Source organism: Panthera onca, chromosome D1, assembly GCF_046562875.1.
Source record: "Panthera onca isolate mPanOnc1 chromosome D1, mPanOnc1 haplotype 2, whole genome shotgun sequence".
NCBI classification, from domain to species: Eukaryota; Metazoa; Chordata; class Mammalia; order Carnivora; family Felidae; genus Panthera; species Panthera onca.
The window spans coordinates 66,250,760-66,276,336 of NC_138348.1; the positions used below are offsets into that span (position 1 = coordinate 66,250,760).

Sequence of the window (25,577 nt, forward strand, 5' to 3'; positions counted from 1 at the left end):
TAGCGTTAACTGGCAAATAAATTTAGTGAAATCTGTTCAGTTTTTAAAAAGTAAACAAACATTTGCACATTCTGGATTTAAAAGGTCATCACTCATATTTTTGACATTCTAATAACAGCTACTTTTTAGTGATGTTCATTTATTAACAATATATCAAAATGCTTCCCCTTCCCCCATCGACCCCAGTTGAAAATCTAGAAACTGGTGGTACTTGATGCTGTCCAGGTAATGTTGAAATCAATACCTGAACTTTAGCCACTAATTCAAGAAAAATTTTATGACATACTCCATATAGAGACTCAAAGATAAAGTTTTCATCTTTCAAAAGATCAGTAGTTACTCTTGATCAGATTTTGTTTTCTACATATATATCTAAAAGAAGAGTCCAAATTAACAATCTGAAGGATGAAGCATATCATTACACAGGGTCATAGAAACAGCTCTTGAAAACAAAGTCCAGCTCAATGCTATTTTGTTTAATACAAATGAAATGAACAGCTTCTAAGAATATTGCCCATAGCTGTTAAATTAAAACAAAACAAAATCAACCAAAAAAATGAACATGTGATACAGCTGCAAAAGACACAATACTGTTCTTATTTCATTGGTGCCTATACAATGGTGTTAGTATTACAGAGAGAAAAATTATAGCATAGTAGATTAACACAGGATTATTATTTTTTACTGCTCAGTGCAATGAGACACAGACTAAGGCATTAATAACTAGAAAATTTAAAGGTTTAATATACTTTATTTTGCACTCTATACTATAGAATGAAGACCTGATGATGTAATACAGCTAATAAATGACTGATAGAAAAACATATTAATACATATCTAAAATTTTATCATACAAACGTGCCAAGCAGGATCACTGCAAGTCGGGGAAAAAAATCAACTGTAGTTAATAACAAAGAATTACCCATGGAAGATCAAATAGCTTAATGTTTATTTTTTGAGAATGCATGTTCCTTTTGACAATAAAATAGCCCCTTTACTAATAGCAAAGTACACCCCAATTATGGAAGTTGGCAAGGTCATTAAATATTTCTGGGTAAAAAGGCAGAAGAAAGGACATAAAGTACATTTCTGCTTTCTTGTTCTAAACATTTAGCTCGCCCTTTCTTTCAACATGGCTTCTTGCTCTCTGGGAGGTGTTAGGCGGTAGAGCAAGGGATGCCATGTTGACATCAGGACCATGTTGGTCACATCACACGGTCAGAAAGGGAAGGTGTGAACTGCAACAGAAGTTACAGTGCCTGACACACTTTGCTTTTCAATGCTGACATGCAGAACAAAACGGTTGAAATTACTCTGGAGGAGCATTCACAGCTAGGTAACATAAAACTCGTATCTTGTGCATGCTAGGAGTGAAAGGCCCTCAAGAAAAGGAACAAAAGCCAAACTCAAAAGGAAAGGAAAAGAAAAGAAAAGTTACAGTGACCATTCCTGGGAACTTACTCAGAGTCTTTGTTCCATAACCGTCGTCACCTAATCCGGGGATGTCCTGCATGGAAGTCCCCAGAGAGAGCAATGAGAGAGGAAGAACAGCCACGGAAGAGGAAGGAAGAAGTCAGTGGAGTTGAAATGGATACTACCATGACAGACCATGTTGCCTAAGCAATCTGGATCCCACTCTCTCTTCTTTTGAAACGACTTTCACCCCAAACTCCCCGGGCTGAGACTCAAAAATTTGTAAAGCAACTCAAAAGATTGTTAGTTAAAAAAAAAATCAGAAGACTGTTATAAAAAAGAGGAAGATTCGTCAAAAGCCATTTTTGCCCACTGTTCGTGTTGCCACAGAAATGTGCCACTTAGAGCAATGGTCCACTCCAAGTTTCAAATCAAATTCTTAGATTTAGTATCTACCAGGACAAGCCCGCTGCTCAGTAAGTGTTTAACACTGGCTGGGAGGAAGAGTGTAAACACGATGCTAGCAATCAGTAGAGAGAATTTAATCACTCCCAATGAGCTAGAATTCCAAACATACATGTGGCAATGGAATCTGGTATTTCTGTTCAGAAAAGAATTCGTCTCAAGCCCTCAAGAGCTGTATGATAGAAGAGACAAACCCAGCCCTGGTCACAGAAAAATTCTGGTTGGAAGCAAAGTCCAAGCTTCCTGAAGTCCCTCTCCCATGCATTCTGCAAAGAAGAGCCACATCAAGGGAAGGATCCAGACTGCAGCCAAACACTGGTCACAGTAGTAAGCCCTGACCTGCCTGCCTGCCGTGTTTGTTTGCCTAGGCGTGTGGCGTGGGGGGAGCCTACATCATGCGTGTTGCCCGTGAAGAATATTTTTCTCTTGTGTTGCATGTGACATTCTCTTCGAGAATCTACTTACGTTCAGGATCACTGGTTTCCTGCTCACTCTGCTCCTTGTTCTTGTAGAATGGGAATTTTCGTGAAAAGATGAAGCTCTTTTTACGCTTGTCATTGAATGACTGTGAAGGAGAAAAGGCATGGGGCAAAAACAGGGGACGTCTAATTGTTGTCACACTCATGCTGACAAAACAACTAGTTTGTAAAAGCAGAGAGAGCTGTAGTGACGCAAGGGGATAGTCTAAAGAGGTGTCAGAGGGTCCCTAACAGTAGATTTTATTTTCAAGGAGTGTAAATTCTGAATGATGACACTTTGGAAAAACTGCCTCCTAATGAAAAGACTGGTTGCAGGTAAATGATGATGGAGGAAAAGAGCCTTAAATTGGAAGCAGAAGACCAGGAGCCTCTGTCCTGGCTCTGCAATGGGCTAGTCCATCACCTTAGATGGGTAACTGAATCTCTCTAGACCTCAAAATCTTCTTCATCTGTATAATGAGGATAATGATAGCAGCTCTTAGGATGTGAGACTTAAGTAATGCAGGAGATACGAAAGTGCTATACAAATGAGATCTTTATCGTCATCATTACTATCAGGGAGAAAAGACTTTCTTAGAGATACTAGACACATCAGTGCCTGGACATCATTTCTAATAAGTTGCATTTGAGTTACTTCAAGTAACTCAAGCTGAGTTACTTCAGCTTGGACTTAATTGAAAACACACAGACAAGTGTGTGGATTTATGATATATGACAAATATAGTGTTACACATAGATATATAATAATTATTCTTTCAAAAGAGATTTTAAAGACATATGAGCCCCACACCCTCATTTTGTAGACAGGGGGCTAGAGGCAACAGCAAAGCTGAGTCCCTTGCTGATATCACAGAGCTAGTTGGTGACAGCTAGGACACTGTCAACTAAAATCCAATATTGGAAAATGGTAACTTGATATTCACTCAGGTGAGGGAGAAATAATGGTCATTCATCTACATTCTGACATGATAAAAAATACTTTAAGAAGGACCCTTCTTAAAAATGTAAACCACTTCATTCAGTTAAATGAGGCTGAATTAAAAGTAATACAGATATACATAATAAAATAAATTTGAAGTTATTCATTTGCTTGCCTAGAAAACTCTTTAAGAAAATTTCATTTAATTCCCACTCTTGCTGTTATGTAGAAGCATTGTGGGGTTCTTCTTTGGAACATGTGTTCACCGTCATTTTTACAAGCTGTAGGTGATGCAGGTCTTTGTAATTTCACGTTCACATATCATTTAAAAAAAATGTTTCACCAGCTTGATTATCATCCTTATTTGACTGGCTTTGTGAGTCACTCTCCAAAGAGCGAGACTTGTTACCACGTAGGTATTAAAAGGAATGCACCAAAGACTACGAAGGTAATCTGGCAAGGGGTATTCTAAAATAGTTTTAGCAATGGCAGCTGGTAGTAATAAATGTAGGGACAACAGGGTGACTACTTGGAAGAAAAAGTATGTGTTTGGATGTATGTATTTTGGCCCATTGGTGGGAATTAGTTGCATGCCCTATTGATCTGAAGCTTGACTAAATAGTGTAAATAACTCATCTTCTTTGTATACTCATGCACTCTCAAATATCCATTTTGGTAGTCATGTTTACTTAGGAAACATTAAAGTGCTAAAATTTTGGTGCTGTCATTCAGGAACTTGTTACTTTTTTGGGTGCTGGGAACTTCACCAAAATCAGTGGAGCTTAATTTTATGTTCCATTAAGAAAGCTTTAAGGAAAAACAATAAATCAAATACTTAAGAATTTTTGAAATTAGGGAACTTATTTTATACTTATTATGTCAAGTATTAGAAATATATTCTCAGGATAGAAAGAAGTATTGCTTCAGAATTTATTACTCTGCTGACAGCACTTAGGTTCCATATAATTTTGCCATAATTTGTGTCCAAAGGATTTGTGTTTTTAGACAAGGCCGGGAACTCCCCCCAGATTTTCCCAGCTAAAAAATGGCAAGTCCTTAAAGGAACATTAAACATTCTTGCATCACTCCAGTTTCATGCCACTTTTACATTTCAAGCATATTTAAACTTCAGTAACTGAAAATAAAAGAAAAAAATTATGTAAGAATTAATGACATGTGATATTGCAAGATATGTTAGACATTTAACTTCAACATCATGGATGGCTTGTCATGCAAAAAAAAAAAAAAATTTACAGACTTTCATGCAAATACGAAACAATGCCCAAAGAAGTAAAGCCTGGGGCTAAAATGTAGACACAGATGGACAGTGTGGAGGCGTTTGAGGGCCAAAATGGGGCCACATGCAAACCACATCATTTAGCTTGTCTCATGGGGTCAAAGGAAATGAAAATGTGTTGTCTGTGATTAATTCTTTTCTCTTTTCAAAGCAAGGACTGTAATGTGTTAACATTTCCCAAGTATGAAAATGTTGTATATCATGAGTCACCTGATCGGGATATAATAATATTTAGCACCACATCTTAAAAGAACAGAAAAAACATAATAATTCCTCAAAATTAAATTATCTAATGCATTAGTCTTATTACCCACAGTCATTTTGTGTTAGAATTAAAGAGAAGGTAATAGAGTCATCGGTGGTTAAACCGACTTACATTTACGGACACAAAACCAAATCACAATTTCCATTCACACTCATAGACTTAAAAGACACACATTTAGGGTCTTAGTTAAGCATTTCAAATCTAAGAGGTTATATATGTGGTTTATAATGCTCTAACACTAGTCCTTATTTTTTATTAGACATGTATAATACCATTATATAAACTTTTGTTTCTGTTAATTTTTTTTAACTTAAAAAAGGAAATTCTGTTACATGATTGTTAAGTGAGAATAATAAATTAGCACTTTTACTATTTATAGAACACATGGCTCTAAAGCAGCTGAAGGCTGGTTTGCATCTCTGTATATCATAGTTGGTCAATGCTATTTTTTTCTCTACATTGCAGTATCTTAAATCTCGATCTAATGCTTTCATGGCAGGAAACTTCTTTGAACAGAGACTTTGAAAATACCAATCACATGTGTAAAGTGGCAAGTTGGCATATCTAAGAATTCCATTTTAGAATTTGACCTGTGAAGTATTGAGTTCTTATGAACAAAAGTGATACAACAACAACTACAATTTATGGAGCACTTATTATGCTCCAGGGTTGTTCTAAAAGCTCTGCATGTGCTAATCTCCACACTAACTTCATGAGGTTGGTATCATCATTATTCTCATGTTGCAGAGGAGGAAAATGAAGTTTGCAAATCTTCTGTTACTTGTCCAGAGTCACATAGTCAATGAGAGGTAAAGTCAGGATTTGAATTTGCAAATATTACTGATTTCCAAAATTGCTGTTCTTATGAGCCAGAAAAGCTTCTGTAACTCAAGCCTGTTTCAAATTGATATTTAAAATTATTACCATTTGACTCTCATAATACTATAATTTGTCATCATTCCTACAGGTTCACTGCTTAGCAGTTATTTATTTAAGCCATCAGGTGCTATTGGATCCAACAATAGTTTCGTGGGTTATTCTGTTACAGTTTTTTTTTTTTTTTGGATACCCATTCATGTTTTGGAGGACTCTACGGTATTGTTCTTGTTCTTATGATAATGTAAAAAAAATGAAATAAAAAAAGAATTTCAGTGGGACAAGCTATGAATGGCAATTAAAAGTTGATTGTCCATAACAGGCAAATCTATAGAGACAAAGTAGATTAGTGGTTGGTTAGGGTTGGGGATGGGGTATACAGAGAGTGGGTAGTGAAAACTGATGAGTATGGTGTTAGTTTTAGGGGAGATGCAATGTTCTAAAATTAGATTGTGGTGATGGTTGCATAACCCTATGAATCTACTAAAAACACTGAATTGTACACTTTAAGTGGGTGAATTGTATACTATGTGAATTATATCTCAATAAAGCCTTTAGAAAAAAGGAACCTCTCCCCAACCCCTACATCATGGAATGGGAGGAAACAAACACAGCATGTTTGAAATTTTATTTGGAGTGAATATTTCTTATCTTGAATTGAATGAGAGGAAAACACACTCCCCAACCCTTGCAATCAATCTGATACACATGCCTTGTGTATCTGATTCTGCTGTTCCTCTGTTAAATGAATACCTTTCATGTTGTGACAGACATTAGAGCAGCCATACAAGGAGTCAACATATTATCACTGTCACTTAAATATCTCTAAGTTGTTAGGTCAAGTGGTATGAAACTGCCCAGCATGACCCTAAGTTGTAATGGCATTGCTGAAAGAAAGAAAGGAAAAAAAACCCAAAAAACTCAAATTGCTCCTTCTTCCACTTGAATCCCATGTTCTTACAGACACATGAGTGAATTGATATATTTTTTATTCTTTTCATCCAGAAAACTTTAAAACTAGGGGCATGTTTCAGTTTCTCTTCTCATCTTCCTGTTCTAATTTTTCAAATCTCAAATGTTTCCTAGCTCTAAAATGTTGCCTTTGTGATATGAATGTTCCCCAGGAAGAATTTAGATTTAAATTTATACAGAGCCCAGATACACACTTTTTGTGGCCTCCTTATCTTTTATAAATGCTTCTCTCCTCTTAATTCATTCTTGTCTTCCCTCCTCTAAGATAACTGTATTCCCTTTGGAAAAATGTTACTATAAATTTGGGCCATCATTTTGTATTACATATATATCCTGGTTTTGTACAGAAACGAGAACTGTATATAACAAAAGAGGCTCAAGAATGAGTAAGAATGAAACAAATAGGCTGTTAAAGGACAGCCAAGAGTTGGCTTTAGATACAGCTGTTCCCAGAAATGTGTCTATATGGATGTACGCATACATATATGTGTCTATAATATTGTCCAATTCAAAAAGGGTTCCATTTTCAATCCTAATGAATTAATGGATCTAGGCATTGAGCATCAATAGCTGGTAACATCACACATGTAAATAAAAGACAACCAGATGATATATGCTTCCTGAAGGGAGAACAAAATACTACTACAGAGTAGTTTTATAAACCTCTCTTCTCAGAAGAAAAGAAAACAAAACAAAACCCTTCTCTCCCCAGTGAATCTGAATATAATTCAACCTTTCATCCAACTACCAGTTTATAGAAATAAAGAGACAGAGAAACGTGATAGATTACGCTATCAGGAAAATCTGGAACAAATTCTATAAAACAAATGGCCTGGTTTCTTAAACACAAAAATTGAAAGAAAACAAAAAATAATGGAAGGAAAACATAAATCAGAAGAGACTTAGGATGGATCAACTACAATAGATTTCATTCTGACTTAAACAAACACATTTTAAAACAAAACAAAACAAAACAACAAAAAAGCAATTATTGTATTTATGAGTCAATTTGAGACCTGAAAAAAGGATATTTGTTAATTCAGTAATTGGTAAACTTTATGTGTGATAATGGCATTGTGGTCATGCCATATTGATATATTTACAGTTGAAATGATTTGACACACTGCATTTGCTTCAGAAAATATGAGAGGACCATAATATTGTGAGTACCCTCATAGTATATTCTAAAGATAGAATTAAGAGTGAGCTACAACTGTAGGATGGAGGAAGGAGAGGAAGAATCATATGATGGTGAATAGTAATTAAAGGCATCCAATATGAACTTATGATTTTCCAAAAACCTTATTTCTTCTCTTTGTCCACTAAAGGAGCCTAGATGTAATGATACTCTAGGAGCAAAAAGCACACTTGATCCTCAGATTTTGATTCCTAAATAAGGAAGTTTTTGTTTCCCCAAAAAAGGAACTAATTTTTTTTTTTGAAGAAATGGTTTATTCCATCAGCAGGGAAAGTATAAGGTGAGTCTGAAACATTTTGTTGGACTAGAAAGTAAGAAGTACTAAACATAAACACAAAATCAATACAAAGCTTAAAAAACCTAAAACTAATGATGCCATGTCAAAAGGACACCTAAGCCAGTTTAAAAGGATCACACCAGTGAAATCTAGACAATTTGAGTATTAAAATGAGTAGTAACAGTAATGGAGTATTACACATTGAATTAAAAAAGAAATTCATGAGTCCAGGCAAATTACCAAAAATATCTAAATTAACTAATCCAAAATGAGAAGGAAGAGAAAGTTCTTTGTTATAGTAAAATAGAATGACAGCTATAGAAGGAATGGTAAAGTCAGAAAATCACCATTTTTCAGCTACTGTAATAATTGATTCAGGAAGAATCATCCACGGTTGACTATTAATTGAAAATTTGTTGAGGATCATGATATTTATCTCCTCACAGGTATTTACTTATGAAAGAGGTGAGTAAAGGTGCCTTTCTAGTAGAGTTATCTGGCAGATATCACCTTAACCAAGTGATCAAACTTAGCATCACCAAAAAGTGAGATAACCTGACACCATGTGCCTCCTGACGGAAAGCACTGAGATGTATGCAATATCACTGATGTAGCATTCTTGCCAATAATGCATTAGAGGGAACTAACCATGAAGAAATAATCCAAAAAATTAAAATTAAGAGACATCCTCTTAAAATGCTAATATCTTGAAAAACATGTAGAGCTAAGGAACCATTCTAGATTAAAGGACATTAAGGAAGTGTGGCCCTGGATTAAATTCTGGATCATAACAACAACTAAAATGATTGTAATTTTACAAATATACATGAGAATATGTAAAACAAGACTCTTCATGGTTTGTTAATTGTTGAAGCTGAGTAATAGGTACAAGAGGTTCATAATTATATTCTTCCCATGTATTTATATGGAATAATGAACTTTGATTCATAACTTATGCCACACACAAAAATTCTCTAGAGATGAATTGTAGACCCAATTCTAAAATCTTAAATTATAAAATTTTTAGAAGAAAATATAGAACATATTTGTAATTTGAGGTAGGCAAAAATCCCTTGGATATAACATAAAAGCACAAATGATAACAAAAAAATGATAAATTAGATTTCATCATAGTTAACAACTTCTGCTATTCAAAAGAGGTCATTAAGAAAGTGAAAAGACAATCCACAAATGGGGAAAAAATATTTACAATACATATACCCAACAAAGGATTTTTATTCTGAATATTTAAAAACCCCTACAACTGAACAATAAAAAGAAAAAAGCGTCCAATAAAAAATGGGCAAAAGACTTGATAGGATACTTAACATAAGGTATACAACTGGTCAAAAACATATGAAAAACATCCTTAGTCATCAGAGCAAAGCAAATTAAAGCCAAAGCAAGATACCATCTCATACCCACTAGAGTGGATAATATTAAAAAGACTAACCATATTAAGTGTTGGTAAGGATGTGAAGCAAGTAGAACTCTCTTAAAAATTGTTGGTGGGAATGTAAAATGGTATAGTCACTTTGGAAAATAGTTTGGCAGTTTCTTATAAAGTTAGTCATATAGCTAACCTATGATTCAGAAATTCACCCATAGATATTTACTCAAGAGAAAAACCTATGTCCACAAAAGGCATGTACAAGAATATTTATATTGACCCCAAACAAGAAACAACCCTAATATCCACCAACAGCGGAAGTCATAAACTGTGGTATACTCATACACACAATATATTGTTATTGCTACAAAACAATAAAGAAGATTGAACTACTTCACCAATAAAAAGCAACAACATCGATGAATCTCAAAAGCATTATGCTGAGTGATAGAAGGCAGACACAAAAGAGTACTTATGTATGACTTCATTGATAAGAAGTTCCAGAACGGGCACACTAAACTATGATGATAGAATTCGAATCAGTGGTTGTGGAAGTATGAACTATGTCTTTATCCATCTATCTTTATCATGGTTAGAACCAGAACCATGACACTTACCCAAAACATATTTTTAACCTAGGCTACTCTCTTAAATATATAGAGATATATCAACTATCTCTTGACCCAGGTGGTAGTTATGGGGACACTTTCCCCTTTACCCTTCTCATGAATAACTGGTCACAGTGAATGCCACTCTGATCTTAGAACACATACCATATCATTTTTGTTTCTGTATCTCCAGGATCTAGCTCATAGTAGGTACCCAATAAATATTCATCAAATGAATGTATGAACCAAAGTTTTGAGTGATGACTCCCATTGGTAATATGGGGAGAAACTTCTGGCAAAAAAAGGAGAGGGAGGAGAAGGAGGAGGAGGAGCAGGAGGAACAACAAATATCTGGAAAAAGGGGGGAGAAATAATGGAAGGATAAGGCCATAGTCAAATGAATGATATTTGAATTTTTTGCATTTCTCTGCAGTTATTATCTCTTAGAATTTGTTTTTCTCATGAATTTCATCACATGATTCTATGCTCTATAATCTGATTTACTTTTATTTGTTGTTTATTACTAGTAATAAAAATGTGGTGGCTCAGCTATTCACATGTTTGCATTTTTGCATAGTATTACATTTTTAGCTCTATGGTCCATAATTGAAAAAATAGAAATTTTAAAGGATTTTAGTAGTATTAATACTTTCAATAAAATTTACCATTTAATTTTTCTTTTCTAACTTTTCCCCCTAATTAAGTTTTATTCCTTTTCCTAACTAATAGGCTAGTTTGTTAAAAATACTTCTTCTACCAACAAATTAAGTATGTCTCCTTTAGAAAAATTTAAAAGGAAATAGAGAGAAAAAGTTACTTGTCATCTCATTATGAGAAACAAATCACTTTTAACATTATTGTTTCTTTGTTTTTGAAGAAATTATTCTGCTTAAGTTTAGTTGTATGATATGGTCTACAGAATTTTAAATTGATTTGTTTTTATTAACTACGATAACATATAGTAAAGTCTTATGGGAAAGTGTTTTGAAATTTAGCTGTATGACCTTAGCAATGCTATTTAATCTATGGGTCTCAGTTCTGAGTATTTAAATGCGATAATGTGATATGCTCTTATCATAGTGCCTGATAAAGCTTAGTAAAGCTCACTAAATGGGAGTCAATTATTTTAATGAGGACAGAAGCAACTTCCCATATTGTTAGGGAGTCTTTGGAAGCATCAGCTTTAATGAATGTATAACAATGGAAAGACAGTAGAAATTAATAACAAAAAGAAATTTAGGAAATCCCCAAACATGTGAAAATTAAAAACAAAAGAAAACAGAACAACAGTACTCTTCTAACTAGCCAATAGGTCAAGAAAGAAATTACAAGGGAACTAGAAAATATTTTTATTTTTATATTTTTAATTTTCATTTATTTAGGGAGATATATATATAGAGAGAGATAGAGAGACAGAGTATGGGGGAGGGGCAGAGAGAGAGGAGGGAGAGATCCCATGCAGGCTCTGAGGAGACAGTGCAGAGCCTGAAGCGGGTTTTGATCTCATGAACCATCATGACCTGAGCTGAAATAAGGAGCAGACGCTTAACTGACTGAGCCACTCAGGTGCCCCAGAAAATAGTTTTAAATGAATGAGAATAAAGAGACGAGATATGAAAATTTATGGGTTGCCACTAAAGCAGTACTTAAGAGGGAAATTTATAGCTATCCTGAGATCAAGAGTTGCATGCTCTACTGACTAAGCCAGCCAGGCTCCCCATAATAGCATTTTTTAAAAACTAACATTTGTTAAATGCTAACCTACATGGCAGGTACTTTTTTTAAAAAAACGTTTTTTAAATGTTTATTTATCTTTGAGAGAGAGGCAGAGTGCCAAGTGGGGGAGGGGCAGAGAGAGACACACAGAATCCGAAACAGGGTCCAGGCTCTGAGCTGTTAGCACAGAGCCTGACAAGGAGCTCTAACTCATGGACTGAAAGATCATGACCTGAGTCGAAGTTGGATGTGCAATCGACTGAGTCACCCAGGCACCCCATGGCAGGTACTTTTATAAGTGATTTACATGGATTCCCATTCTAAGTGCTTTACACATATCATGAACTCCTATTTAGTGGCTTCAAGTTGTGTCTACACTTTATATATAAGGAAATTGAAGTATAGAGAGGTTGGTCATTTGCTCCAGGGTTTACACAGCTACGATTGATGAGCAAAGTTTCATTCCCAAGCAGTTAGCTCCAGACTTGAGTTTTTCACTACTATGTAACACTGCCTTTCCTATCATTGCAAAGATTCCAAGAATTCATTCCACTCTGCTTCAGGATACGGTTACGGTCACGGTCATGGTAAGCATTGCTGAGGACTTCTGCAGGCAAATTATTTTCTGTGGAATTTTATACTTTATTTCTGAAAACAAATCTCTGTTGCTTTATTCTTTTCAAATGGCTCAGGCAGTTTCTGTGACGGGTCCACGAGGGGCTTTGATAACAGTGAATGTTTTGTAGTAGTACAAAGTATTATGTTCATTTGCAGGGACCACATCACTTCTCAGTTTTATTTCTTCATTCTCAGGAATGCCAGTTCTTCTGCAACTTCCCCAACGCTCCTCTCCTTTGTGGTAATCCCTTAGGTCAGTCTTCACTAGCTGGTTCTACACACTTACGCTGAAGGTGATATGATCCCAGGAGGCCAGCAGGGAAGCTGTAAGCTGATTTACCCTACCTGGGTGAGGAGAAACCCCATTTTAGCAGGATGGAGTCACAGGGGGTTGGGGGTTAGAACTCTCACTGGCAGTTAGGTAGTGTGTTAGAGGAGTGGAAAGGCGTTTCTGTCTGGGGCACTTTTGTTCAGCCCACACAGAGCCTTCCATCTACACATTTCCTTTGAGGTGCACTTCATATGCTATATGCTAGCGGACTGTGTTTTCTAAGACAGGTAGCACTCGTGAGGGGAGGGGATCGTAGTTCCAATGTGAGAGATATGCGTGGCCCAAGGATTTCTCAGTAATACATTTTTTGGGGGAAAGAAAAATTGAACACTGCTTGCTACACTTCACATAGTAGCTGATAAAATTGCAGATTTTCACTTGGCGAGGATCTGAATTTCTCCAAGATTTTAGAGTGCACAGATAAAAGCCATGAAACACACACACACACACACACACACACACACACACACACCTCAAGGGAATAAAAACACCTTAAAAACCCCCAACACTTCTATTTACAAACACTCTCACACTCTCTCCCTCTCCCTTCCCCCACCCTCCCCACAAACCTTTCCTATTCATGTTCACTGACAGCCAAGCAGGTTCATTGTTATTTCTATAGGAAACACCAGGTGAGTCTGTCACTGTAACTGATTGTCACTTTAAAACCAAAAAGCATGTTTATTGTGCTTAGGGAAGAATTCTCCTCAGCTTTCACCATAAACTTGGCAATCATCCTTCATTCCTTACTTACACATTTCTGTCACTTCTTCTCCATTCTTCTTGCTACTGTCCTGGCTCAAGGGAAAGAGTATTTTCACCTTGTTTGGACATACCATTCACATAGCAGTTGTGTTCTGCTTGTGAGAAAATGCATTTGCATCACATAGCACAGTGCCAGGAAATAGCATGTAATAAACAACATTCTTAATTATTACCCATTCTCATTTCAGGGGCTGGGGAGTGTCAGTCCTGGTAGGAGATACTACATTTGACAGCAATATCCATTACTTGAAGACTTCAAAGGAGTGGGATACCAATACCTCCACCGTAGGCTATTGTAGTGTTGAATACAACCAGGTATGTATGGGCTTAGCCATGGTAAGTGTTCAATAAATGATAATTATTTTTTGTTCCAAAAGCATTTATTGTTTTTGCCAAATACTATATTCAGGCATCCAATGGCAAAAGGGTCTGGGAAAGGGAATTGCAAAAGCTCACTTTATCAGGCTTGCTCTTGCTGAATGGTATGTGGGATGAGTTTTGTCCCCCAGGTGTGTCCCTTCTGTGGCAATATGGCTACAATATGGAATATGGCCATATATGGCTATAATTGGGAACACAAAATGAAGAGCTCGCAGTTTAAGAAAATCATTACCATGTTGTGTTATAATTGCTACCATGGAGGTGTATATAAGAGGGCACTGAGGAGGGAGCTAGGATCACTGGGGAAGCTGGAGAAGGCCCAGGGGCACCGCTTTTAGTGGGATTTAAAGAATGAATAGGAGACTGCAGGTGGAGCTAGATAGCAAAGCTCGGTTCAGGCAGAGGAAAGTCCTGCCCAACAGGGGGCGCAAAAGCCACCTGGTTTCCCCTCCACTCTTCCCTAATCCTATGAAGCTTTCTGGATGGAGTGTAGGATTTAGGGGAGAGTGGGGATCAGACAAATGGTGGGAAAGATGCTCAAGAGGCAGGTCTGGCCTGCACTGTGAACCCCTCAGTTACACCCAGTGCTACTGAATGTTTGCTTGTGTTCAAGAAGTAAGCAAGCAATAAATGATCAGTATAAATCATTCTACAGAAATCACATATAGAGTTCAGAACGATTCTTTTATCACTTTATCAGCAACTTCAAGTATTAGGATTATAAACGTTAAAGAAGGAGAATTTTGCAGCTGACAGAGAAGTTGCAGAATCTCCCCATCAAAGTCTTATGCATTTTCATCACAGGGGAGATCCTACTATTAAATGAAAAAGAAATAAAGAAAGCTTATTCCTTGGGTTTCTCAGTGCACAGTATATTAAAAATAGCATAATTCAGTTTGGATGGGGGATAGAGAGAGGTGTTGCTCTAGGCACATATCTGCACACAACGCCAAGGGAGTACAGCTGAGCATTGCCTAGGGAGGCAGGCAAGGAAAACTGTCGAGACTGAATTCAGCCACAGAGGGCATCTGTCCTGTGGTAACCGAGCTCCATAATCATTCAGTCAGCAACTCCTGGGGGGTCTGAGCTAGGGGTAGGTAAAAGGTGAGGAATGAGGGCCAGCCTGGGCCCTCATTGGTTTTGCAGTGGGTATCCCTTAGAGAGACAGTGGTGTGAGAACCGAGTCTTGACCTCACACCCAGCCCAGACAACTCAAAAGAAATGTCCATATAGCAGCCACTACCAAGTTTACACAGCAGGTGAAGATTTAGTGTTACTGAAGCACCACCAACGACATCAACATTATGATTTTGAATTTTGTTGTTGTAATATATAAGTACTAAATATATATAATTTAAATTTTTTCTTAATGTTTATTTATTTTTGAGAAAGAGAGAGAGAGAGAGGGAGAGAGAGTGAGCAAGCAGGGTAGGGGCAGAGAGGGAGGGAGACACAGAATCCAAATCAGGCTCCAGGCTCTGAGCTGTCAGCACAGAACCTGACGCAGGGTTCAAACTCACAAATTGCAAGATCATGACCTGAATCAAAGTTGGACGCTTAACCAACTGAGCCACCCAGGTGCTCTTAAATATATATAATTTAATTTGTAAATTTATTTTAATTATAAATGATAAGAGCTATAAGCATATGGTATTTTTACTTAATTTTGTTTATATATATTTAGGAAAAATTATCAAAAAAGACTTAGTCAACACTAGGGGAGACCAGAAGGATTCTTTTCTTTAAAAGAGGCCCTTTTAGGGACACCTGTGTGGCTCAGTGGTTTAAGCATCTGACTTTTGAGTTTGGCTCAGATCATGATCTTACAGTTTGTGAGTTCAAGCCCCGTGTCAGGTTCTGTGCTGAGTATGGGATTCTCTCTTTCTCTCCCTCTGCCCCTCCCTCACCTCTCTCTCTCTCAAAATAAATAAACTTAAAAAAAAAAAAAAAGAGGTCCTTATGTAGTCCTCATCTAATAGGGTTGTTGTGAGGAATGAATGAAAAAAGTCCTTACAATTTATTTACCAAAATGCTGGCTTATAAATAACCTTCAGTAAATGATAGTTATATTGTTTTCACATTTTAGAAATAGTGATCCGATTAAATCCTTTATGTACTAAATGTGCACTTTGTCCTTTACTAAGAAGGGGGTAAACACAGAAGTTCAATCAGCTCTTGGGGATAAGTTGGGGGAAAGAAGAGCTCCTTACCTTTAACAAAACTACAGTGTCCCTTAGTAGCAATCATAAATTGGTATATTTATTTTCTGACTAATTTGGGCTGTTGTTTCCAGGGCTCCCACCTCTACAGGGGCCTGCGGGTTTAGGCTTGGGAGGTGCTCCCAGAACACTTTCTCCAAGAATGATAAGTGACAGCTGGATCATTCTCGTGGAACACATGCCCCAAATTCAATAAGGTGTTAATTCTTCGTGTCAGGTGAGTACAAGCCAATTATGGGGAGAAACAGTGGCATCTTGAGGCCTTTCAGGAAAAACCACCATTCACAGCAAGAATGCCCAAATATCAGTTTCAACAAGTGGTAACAAATATTCATAACGCTGTTAAAACATGAAAGACAAACAGCATATCTTCAAGTTTTTTGCTTCTTTTCAAGCGAGGTAGGCTCAAAGGTACACTGACTCATACCTGTAATACATTTGAGACAGCAGCTGGGAGAGCTCTTGTTTCACCCACATGTCACAGAAGTCTGGAAACTGCATTCTGTGTTATCACCACTAACAAAAGATGTTTCCCATAGCTTGTCCATTGTCATCTATGGATACAAATTGCCTTTGCTACAATAAAGACTTATTTTTCCCTTTTCCCCCTCAATGGACCTCAAGTGCACAGAATGTCATACATCTTAATCCTTAGTCATCATATGCTTTTCATTGTCTCATGTCTTCATGTGAACTGGTGGATTGCTGGTGCCTATTACATTATGATAGATGATTGATAGAGAAATAAGGATTTTTTTCTTGAGACGTATAATTTTGATTTGACTTAATATCTGCTATACTACGTCTCTTTAGGTTAGTTTATCTTACATCTTAAGTAAGTTCAATGCACCTCTTACCCATCCCATTTTACAGAGGAGTAATTGGCCTGCCTGAGATGACTTGGCTACTTGCATAGCTTCGGGTGCAGTATTAGGTCTCTTGACTGCTTGAGAGGAACAGATTACATATCACGAGTGCCATCTTCCTAGGAAATCCAAATCTTTCCCAGACCATTCAATGTTTGCCAAGGGCAAGGGCAAAGCCTCATGCATATTTGTTTCTCCCTAGCCCTAGCACAATGCTGGACGTGAAAGACACCTTGTAAACCTTCGCTGAAAAAAATGAAATGGTATTTATGTACCTCTAAAGGACAACACTTGGCTATGTAACTGTGGACAGGTCACTCATTTCCCCTGCCCCTGCCTCCTCATCAATGAAATGGATAAGGTACCAAAGTGTGCTACAAATGTAAGGAGTTATTACTAATATTCATGAAGAATTTCTTAATCCCAGAGGGGTGGATCTGTCACAACCACCTTTCTGACTTTAACCTGGAAATCAGTCTAAAATTGGTTTCATTTTGGGGCACCTGTGTGGCTCAGTCAGTTAAGCGTCTGACTTGGTCATAATCTTGCAGTTTGTGAGTTCAAGCTTCACGTTGGGCTCTCTGCTGTCAGCGCAGAGCCTATTTTGGATCCTCTGTCCCCCTCTCTCTTTGCCCCTCCCCCATTGCACATGCTTTCTATCTCCAAAATAAGTAAACATTAAAAAAAATTGGTTTCAGTTCTTTAAAAAGTTTATTTTAGCAACAGTTTTATTGATTCTGCCCTGGGCTGGTTTTCAGTTCAGTTCAGTGGTTATTTTAGTATAATGCATAAATTGGCATTGGTTTCTAAAGCATGTACATGTGTGTGTACACTGGAAGGTAAGCTCTGGGATGACTAAGGTAGGGCCTTATTCATTCATGTCCCCACTCAGTGGCCAGAGCAGTATCTGGTACACAGGGGAAACGCAAAATCTTTTTATTGAAGTGAGAGGGAAATAACACTCAGATATAGAGAACCTTCCTTTCAAGGCAATAATCCATCATTCAGTTCTCTATTTATAAGCCCCAGCAAAAACTGTGTGGCTATACCTTCTAATTTATGTAACTTTTCTCTAAATACATCACCTTCTTTATTCTCACATTATTTAATTAAATAATTATTGATTGAATGCCAGGAACTATTTCAGGCCCCAAATAAATCATATTCCCTGCCTTTAAGGAACTTGCAACCTACTCTCCAGTTTTTGTTATTACAGCTGACAAATCAGAGTGTCAGAGAAGCTACTAGTTCCAGATCACATAGTTAGAAAAGCCAAATATAGGATCGAGAACAGTAAAATTTTAGACACCCCCCTTTTTAAATGAAAGGGTAATTAGGTATTTTTAGTGACTATTAGGAACATACTAGAAGCTGTTGTTGAAATGTTTCAGACAGTACATGACCTGTCATTGAAAAAAAGAGACTTTTTACCCATGTGTAAACAGCACATAGTTGAAAAGGGGCAAGATATACTATTTTTGCTTGCTAGGAGTCTGGTTATGATTACTGTAGTGAGGAAGTCAGATGACTGGATAGTCACTCCTACATCTTTATCTTGCAGTTTTGATGTTTTAGCTTTTAGTGAGTTAGAATCTTCTTCAAAAGGAAACATGTAAGCTCGAAGGTGAGACTCTGGGCCTTTTGCCTTAAAGAGTCAGGTTAAAGGAAGCTCTGTAGTGAATCAGAATTGATTCATGATTACCTTCCAAAGCGGAAATGGGTTTGAGCTAAATTTTCTGAATAATACTTCACATTCTGAATTAATAGTGGGGAGACAATTTAACAAAAGCTTAGTGTTCCCATCTGATGAAACTTTACTTGTCATTTATACAATCAGAAATTATACATTTCCTATTTATATTACTTTAATCCTCCTAGCATCACTAATTGAATAGAAAGAATTAGCTATGCTAATAATGTCTAGAATGAGTTCATACATAAAAATTCCTTAAAGAATCAATTATACTGTTTTGCTTACAAAATATGTCATAATGCAGGTCCCAGCTCTACCACCTACTAGCCCTATGAGCTTGAGTAAGTTATTTATCCTTTCTAAGCTTCAGTTTTCTCATGGTAAAATGAGTGTATGAAGAATATATACCTCACAGGATTTTTGTAAACAGCAAATGAGCAATGCCTATTAAAAAAAAAAAAAACTTGTAGAAAATAAAGGCAATCTACAGATGGTCAGAGTAACTGGTATACTGAATGAAATGCAATGGTTCTCCAGTGCAGTAAGCACTGATCGGGTCTGTTTTAGAATTTCCCATAGGTAGCTACACACTATAGCAGAAGACTCCGAAACAATCCTGACTTGCAGCCAATGGCAGAGGCAGGAGTGGGGGACCGAGTGAGATCAGTCCTACTGTGACCTCCAGACCTTCCTGCTCAACCACAGACTCAGCAAGCACAGAGTCAAAGACGCCCATTGAGCGGATGTGTGTGCGACAAAATTTGCAGCAACTCACCCTTCCTCTTGTCTGTGCAAAAGGGGATTTAGAACCTAAGGAAATGACTACTTTTAGGAAGTTGCTCATTCTAGTCTTGTAAAAGGGGTGATTTTGAGATGTGTGTGCATGTGGGTAGAGGCAGGAGGTGGGAGGGGAAGAGATGGGCTAATATTTCTAGGTACTTTATATACATTATCTCTTTTTTTTTTTAACGTTTATTTATTTTTGAGACAGAGAGAGACAGAGCATGAACGGGGGAGGGTCACAGAGAGAGGGAGACACAGAATCTGAAACAGGTTCCAGGCTCTGAACTGTCGGCACAGAGCCCAACGCGGGGCTTGAACCCACGGACCGTGAGATCATGACCTGAGCCGAAGTCGGACGCTCAACTGACTGAGCCACCCAGGCGCCCCTACATTATCTCTCTTAACATAATCTCCAGTTTTACAGAGGAGATAACTGAAGCTCAGACAAGTTACGATAACTCTGGTAGAAGTTGGTCAGTCTATCTGATATCAAACCTTTCCACTATGCTTGTGTACCTCAAATCTAAGCAAGCCTCAAGAAACCCTTGGGGAGCTTGTTAAAATGCAGCTTTCCTATCCACATCCCCAGAGATTCTGATTCCAAAGGACTGGGGTTGAGCCTGTGCATGTTCATGTTCAATAAGAGACCCAGCTGATGCTATGTGGGGGGGTCCAGGCTACACATTTTTTTTTCCTGCTAAATATTTTCTGGTCTCTTCTTTCTTCTCTATAGCTACTCTATGGTCCTAGGACAGCCTTATCCATGTCTCACTTACATTATTGAAATGGACTCCTGCTCTATAGGGGTGCCTTCTTTTGGAAATTCATTCCACATAGCAGTGGGGTGATCTTTGAAAACTCTAATCTAACTTCTGGTAAAATCTTCCAAAGACTCTCCACTGCCCTCATGATCTGGTTCTCAGCTTTCCCTCTGCCTTCTTGGTAGACACTTGGCAGCTTTGCATGGAAGCTTTTACACTTGGTCAAGATTTTGTTGAGGGGTGCCTGGGTGGCTCAGTTGGTTAAGCATCTGACTTTGGCTCAGGTCATGATCTCACAGTTCATGAGTTTGAGCCCTGCGTCGGGCTCTGTGCTGACAGCTCAGAGCCTGGGGCCTGCATTCAATTCTGTGTCTCCCTCTCTCTCTGCCCCTCCCCCACTCATGCTCTGTCTCTCTCCCCAAAATGAATAAATGTTAAAAAAATATTAAAAAAAATATTTGGTTGATCCTTCAAGGCTCTTTTTGGACATTATCTCTCCTAGGAACTTTCCTATGAACTCTAAGAGACGTTTAAGTATTCCAGGTCTGAGTTCAAATAGTATCTTGGCCTCACTTCTCACTTAGCACTTATACCATATTCTATTCATTATTGGCTAACATGTTTATCTCTGGGGAATATTTTATGATTCCTAAAGGCTGGAACCATGTGTTACTTATAGTATACTTCCACTGCCTAATCACTACCTGGGACATAGTATGGCCTCAACAAATGTCTGGGGGAGCCTGGGTGGCTCAGTCAGTTAAGCTTTTGACTTTGGCTCAAGTCATAATCTCATAGTTGGTGAGTTCAAGCCCTGTCAGGCTCTGTGCTGACAGCTCAGAGCCTGGAGCCTGCTTCAGATTCTGTTTCCTTCTCTCTGACCTTTCCCTGCTCACACTCTGTATCTGTCTCTCTCTCAAAAATAAATAAACATTTAAAAAAATGTCTGCAAAAAAACTGAAAACTGAAGATATTAGACAGGAGGGGAGCAGGATGAGCAAGTGAATTTATTATGTTTCACTTTACCATTCCTAAGATTAATACAATGAAAACTTTAGCTTAATTAGGCAATGAAAATAATATTGGATTTCAAAGGTATTTTAAAGATTTTACTTTTGTATTATTTTTCTCCTGGGTTTGAGGATGACCACACACGTTCAAGTGTCAACATATACAAAATAAGAAAAGTATCTTAAAAACAATTAAACTAGAGAAGGGAGAAGAACACACAAACTAAAATATATCGTAAAAGTTAAACATGTGTATGTGTGTAGTGAGCAGATTTTGTCAGTTATAAATTATACTAAATTTGGTATATAAGCTTGCAGATTAACTTGATCGTTTCAACAGCAGTACTTTTTAGACCTAGGAGAGAGATGTCTAACAAGAGTAAGTACACATAGAAATACATAAAGAACATGATTTATTCTCCATTTCATTCCACAGATGAGCAATTTCCTTATCAGTAACTTGACTAATAAATACCGTATGGGGAATACGTGAAATAGGGTATATTTCTTCATGATGTTAATTGAATTCAACTGGCTTTCCAGGTTCAGATAGGGACCCTCCTAACATGTATTAGAGAAGGGAACTCAATTGTAGGCCCCCCTGCAAACCACCTTTCAGAGAAGCCACAAACATTTCTTTATCAGAGACTGATCTGTGCGCTGCTCATATGGTTCTCAGTGGATATGGGAGCTCAAAGTTTGGACAAATGTGATAATCACATAAAAAAAATGGGGGTGCCTGAGTGGCTCAGTCAGTTGAGTGTCTGACTTCAGCTCAGGTCATGGTCTCATGGTTGGTGAGTTTGAGCCCCACAACAGTCTTTCTGCTGTCAGCACAGAGTCTGCTTCAGATCCTCTGTCCCTCCCCTGCTTGTGCTCTCTCTGTCTCTCAAAAATGAATAAACATTAAAAAAACTGGAAAAAAAAGAGTTAGCAGCTCTCCCCAGGATGGGCTGATGACACTTAAGAATTCTCTGGACATAGCCACGTCTTTGTTCTTTATGTAAAAATGCTAGTCTTTAAAATCATATTGCCTATAGTAAGGGGAAAGAATCAGGGGAGAAAGATTCAAGCCAGAAGACCAATAAAGAACCTGTTAGATGTTCTCGAGTACGGAAATGAAAATAAAAAACCCGATGAGTTCATGTGGGTGGATGAACTTTGAGGAGAGTGTTGCTTTCCTGATGCCCCAATGGAGTGGGACAGTATGGTGCCCCTTTCACCCTACCCTAATCTTCAGGTTACTCTTGGACATTCAAGCTCTTTATGGGGCTCTGGCCATCCAAGGACTAGCTTTTAATATTAAGGAGCTTTCTTTTGAAGGCAGTAATGATTTTTTCCCTTAAAACTCAGAAGTCACTTTGAAGCTGTTACAAAAGCAATCTTTATAACTTATCCTGGTGAAGCAAACACAATTCCTATTTGCTGACAAAACACTGACTGTCAAGTCACTTTTTTGATAAATGATACAATGGCAGGCTCTGTTACTAACTCTCTGTGTGTCCCAGAGAAATGATTCTCAGTGTCTTCATCTGTAAATGACATAGTAGGAATCAATGGCCATATGGAAACTTCCAAGAATGTATGAAGTAGAACTGAGATTTCTCAATGTCAGCTCCAGTTAGACTCAGAGAGACTGCCAAGATCCTATGATCATAGTTGTATCTCTGCCCCATCCCCTCTCTCACAGTTAACATCCCCTCCTAAAGGGAGCTTGAGGGTTTGGAAAAGGAAACAGAATAATATGAGGAACCATTAGGTCAGATGTCCAAGGACAACAGTTCTCTCTGATCTCTTTAGCAATAGTTGCCTATTTTTCCTTTCTTTTGCCATTAAGTTCAGATTTTCAGAATCTCACACCCAGGATACTGGAGTAGCTTTCTCAGACATCTCCTCCTGTAGGTCTTTCTCCCCTCCAATCTGTCTTTCTCACGGTTACCAGATTGGTCTCCTGGAAAACTGCTTGAGATCATTCACTTACTTTTCCTCTAAGAAGAGAGGATTGAGCAGTCAGAATGTGTCTGGTAGACACCCTGCTAGGTGTTAGGGGCACAAAGATGAGTAAGTTTGGACCTTTGCCAGGGAGTGAGTGATATTTGGGCAACAATACAAGTACATTCAGGGTGCAAGCCCAGTGGGAATCACTAGGTTGGGTTTGATTACAACCATTAAAATTCTTCTGTCTACAGGATAAAGTACAAGCCTTCTGGAAAATTTAAGGCACCAGAACTGTTGGGAGTTTAGCTTTCCACTTCTGAGTCCTTTTATTCCCCTTCATAAACTATTACTTGCAATGAAGATAAATAATGTTTTACTTCCTATGTATCCTGTATCCTATTCCTACCTCACTGTTTGCTCCCTTGCAAATTTTACTAATCCTTGAAAGTCTCTGAGCCTCCCCTCCTTCCCCTCATCCCCTGCCTCTATTCAAATTCTTTCAGCTCCAAATCAGAATCTCCATCTCCTCTGAACTTCAGAGAATGCTTCCAATCCCTCTTGTTTGATGTTAACCATTTCCTCCTTGTGGGAACTCATTCTCTCCCCCAGTATCCCTGCTTCTTCAGGGCAGTGACTATGTCTTATGTGGCTAGGTCCACAATGCCTAGCAAGCTGCTTGTACTGGCATCTAATAAAGGTTTTACATGTCTTTATGCCAAGACATGTCCTTCTGGCAAGCCATCATGGAGGAAATGTGCAGCCCCAAGTGAACCTCAGAGAAGTTCTCATCCAGAAAGATATACATCATCAAGGAAACCAGCTTCCCCCTTTCAGGGTTCAAGCTTAAGCCCAAGTTAATTTTTGACAAGGCTAAATCCATTTGAATATACTTCTTCATTTTTCTTAAGATGTACAGAGTCATGTGGTTTCAATAGGAAGAGGGCATGATATAGTAAAGAGATTATGGGTGTTGGAATTAGCCAGACATGGGTTCAGATTTTTTTGCTTCCCTAGGTTTTAGTTTCTTTAAATCTGAGAAGAGGGAACAAATGATTTCCTTTCACATTTTGTTGTGGCAATTAAGAGATGTATGTGAGTTGTTTACAATTCCTACTACTACAATTCCTACTACTTCGAATAATATCTATCATTTCTATTTTGTACCAGCTTGTAGGACTAGTTATTTACTTAACAAACTCCCTTGCTTTAGAAAATGATTTAAAGTGCAGAGGGGGCACTTACATGTTGCACGTGGCTGGCATTTAGTAAGGCTGCTGATACTCTTATACTCTTCCAGACATATATTTTCCTTTCTTAAATTATAGGACTTTTTCAATAAAAGTAATTTAAAAAATAAAACAAATTAAAAAAATTCAGCATAAATCACTAAATACTCATTAATTTTTCAATGGACAACAGCTTGATTGTGAAGACTTTACAATTTCCTAAATGTCTCAATAAGCAACAGAGTGGCTGATTATGAAATTGATGAAAAAAGTTAACAGAACAATGAAAGAAGTTAAGGGAGTGATCAAGTTTTCACCAGAGGCTAGTTTGAGTGGAGACTCATTAGGAATTTAACTGATTTCTCAGGGAAGCTTGCCTACAATGAGATCTCAGAAACTGAGGTGGTTCTCAGGAAGACCCATCCTAACAGATGGCCACTGTGAGCTTAGGGGTCTGGGTAGGCTGGAATTATGTGGGTTACTGACACAGTTGTCCACTTGTCTTTGCATATGTAGACACAGACTTTGTGGAGCCACATGGAGTATACAGAAAGCCTGGGCACTTCATTTGTAGCAAATGAGCACTTTCAAATGGAGAGCCTTGGATTTCCTCATGGATACTCTCAAAATTTAATGAGCTTCAAAGCTCAAACCAGGCTTTCCACACACACTGCTTGACCTTCCAGATCTTCATTGTCAGCCCCATTTGCTGCAACTACCACCACACTATCCACACCATTCATCTGGTGTCCCCAGTCTGCTTGGCCTGACTCCAGCATGCCTACAGTTTCCCCTTTTAAGTTCATGCTGGATCCTATATGTGGCACACTCTTATTTGAACTTCAAGATCTTGTTCGAGTATCACCTTCTCTTGAAAGCCTTCTCTCTTACCCAAGGCATGATTACTAACTTTCCTTCTTCTGACTTCTACCAGAACAAAGTATAGTGTGAAGAAATGTGCATTCTTCTGTCAAAATGATCTGACACTTGCACCTACTAGCTGTGTGATCATAGGTTAATCAGTTAATCTTTTTGAAGCTCAGTCTCCTGATATTTAAAATAAAGACGGTTAATTCTTGGGGTGCCTGGGTGACTCAGTCTGTTGGGCATC

General features: G+C 37.8%; 1 protein-coding gene across 18 annotated transcripts in view; it reads right to left on the reverse strand.

The window, feature by feature from the left end:
- The window catches only part of DLG2 (discs large MAGUK scaffold protein 2), a 2,113,447-nt gene that overhangs the window by 27,774 nt on the left and 2,060,096 nt on the right, over window positions 1–25,577 (reverse strand). For 12 of the 18 annotated variants that reach the window (XM_078433028.2, XM_078433029.2, XM_078433030.2 and 9 more), the window contains one exon: window positions 2,344–2,443. In XM_078433028.2, the coding sequence (XP_078289154.1) occupies window positions 2,344–2,443 (100 nt within the window). Of the gene's footprint in view, window positions 1–1,461; window positions 1,508–2,343; window positions 2,444–25,577 lie in introns of all 18 variants that reach the window. The other 6 variants (XM_078433045.2, XM_078433043.2, XM_078433041.2 and 3 more) reach the window with 1 other exon arrangement.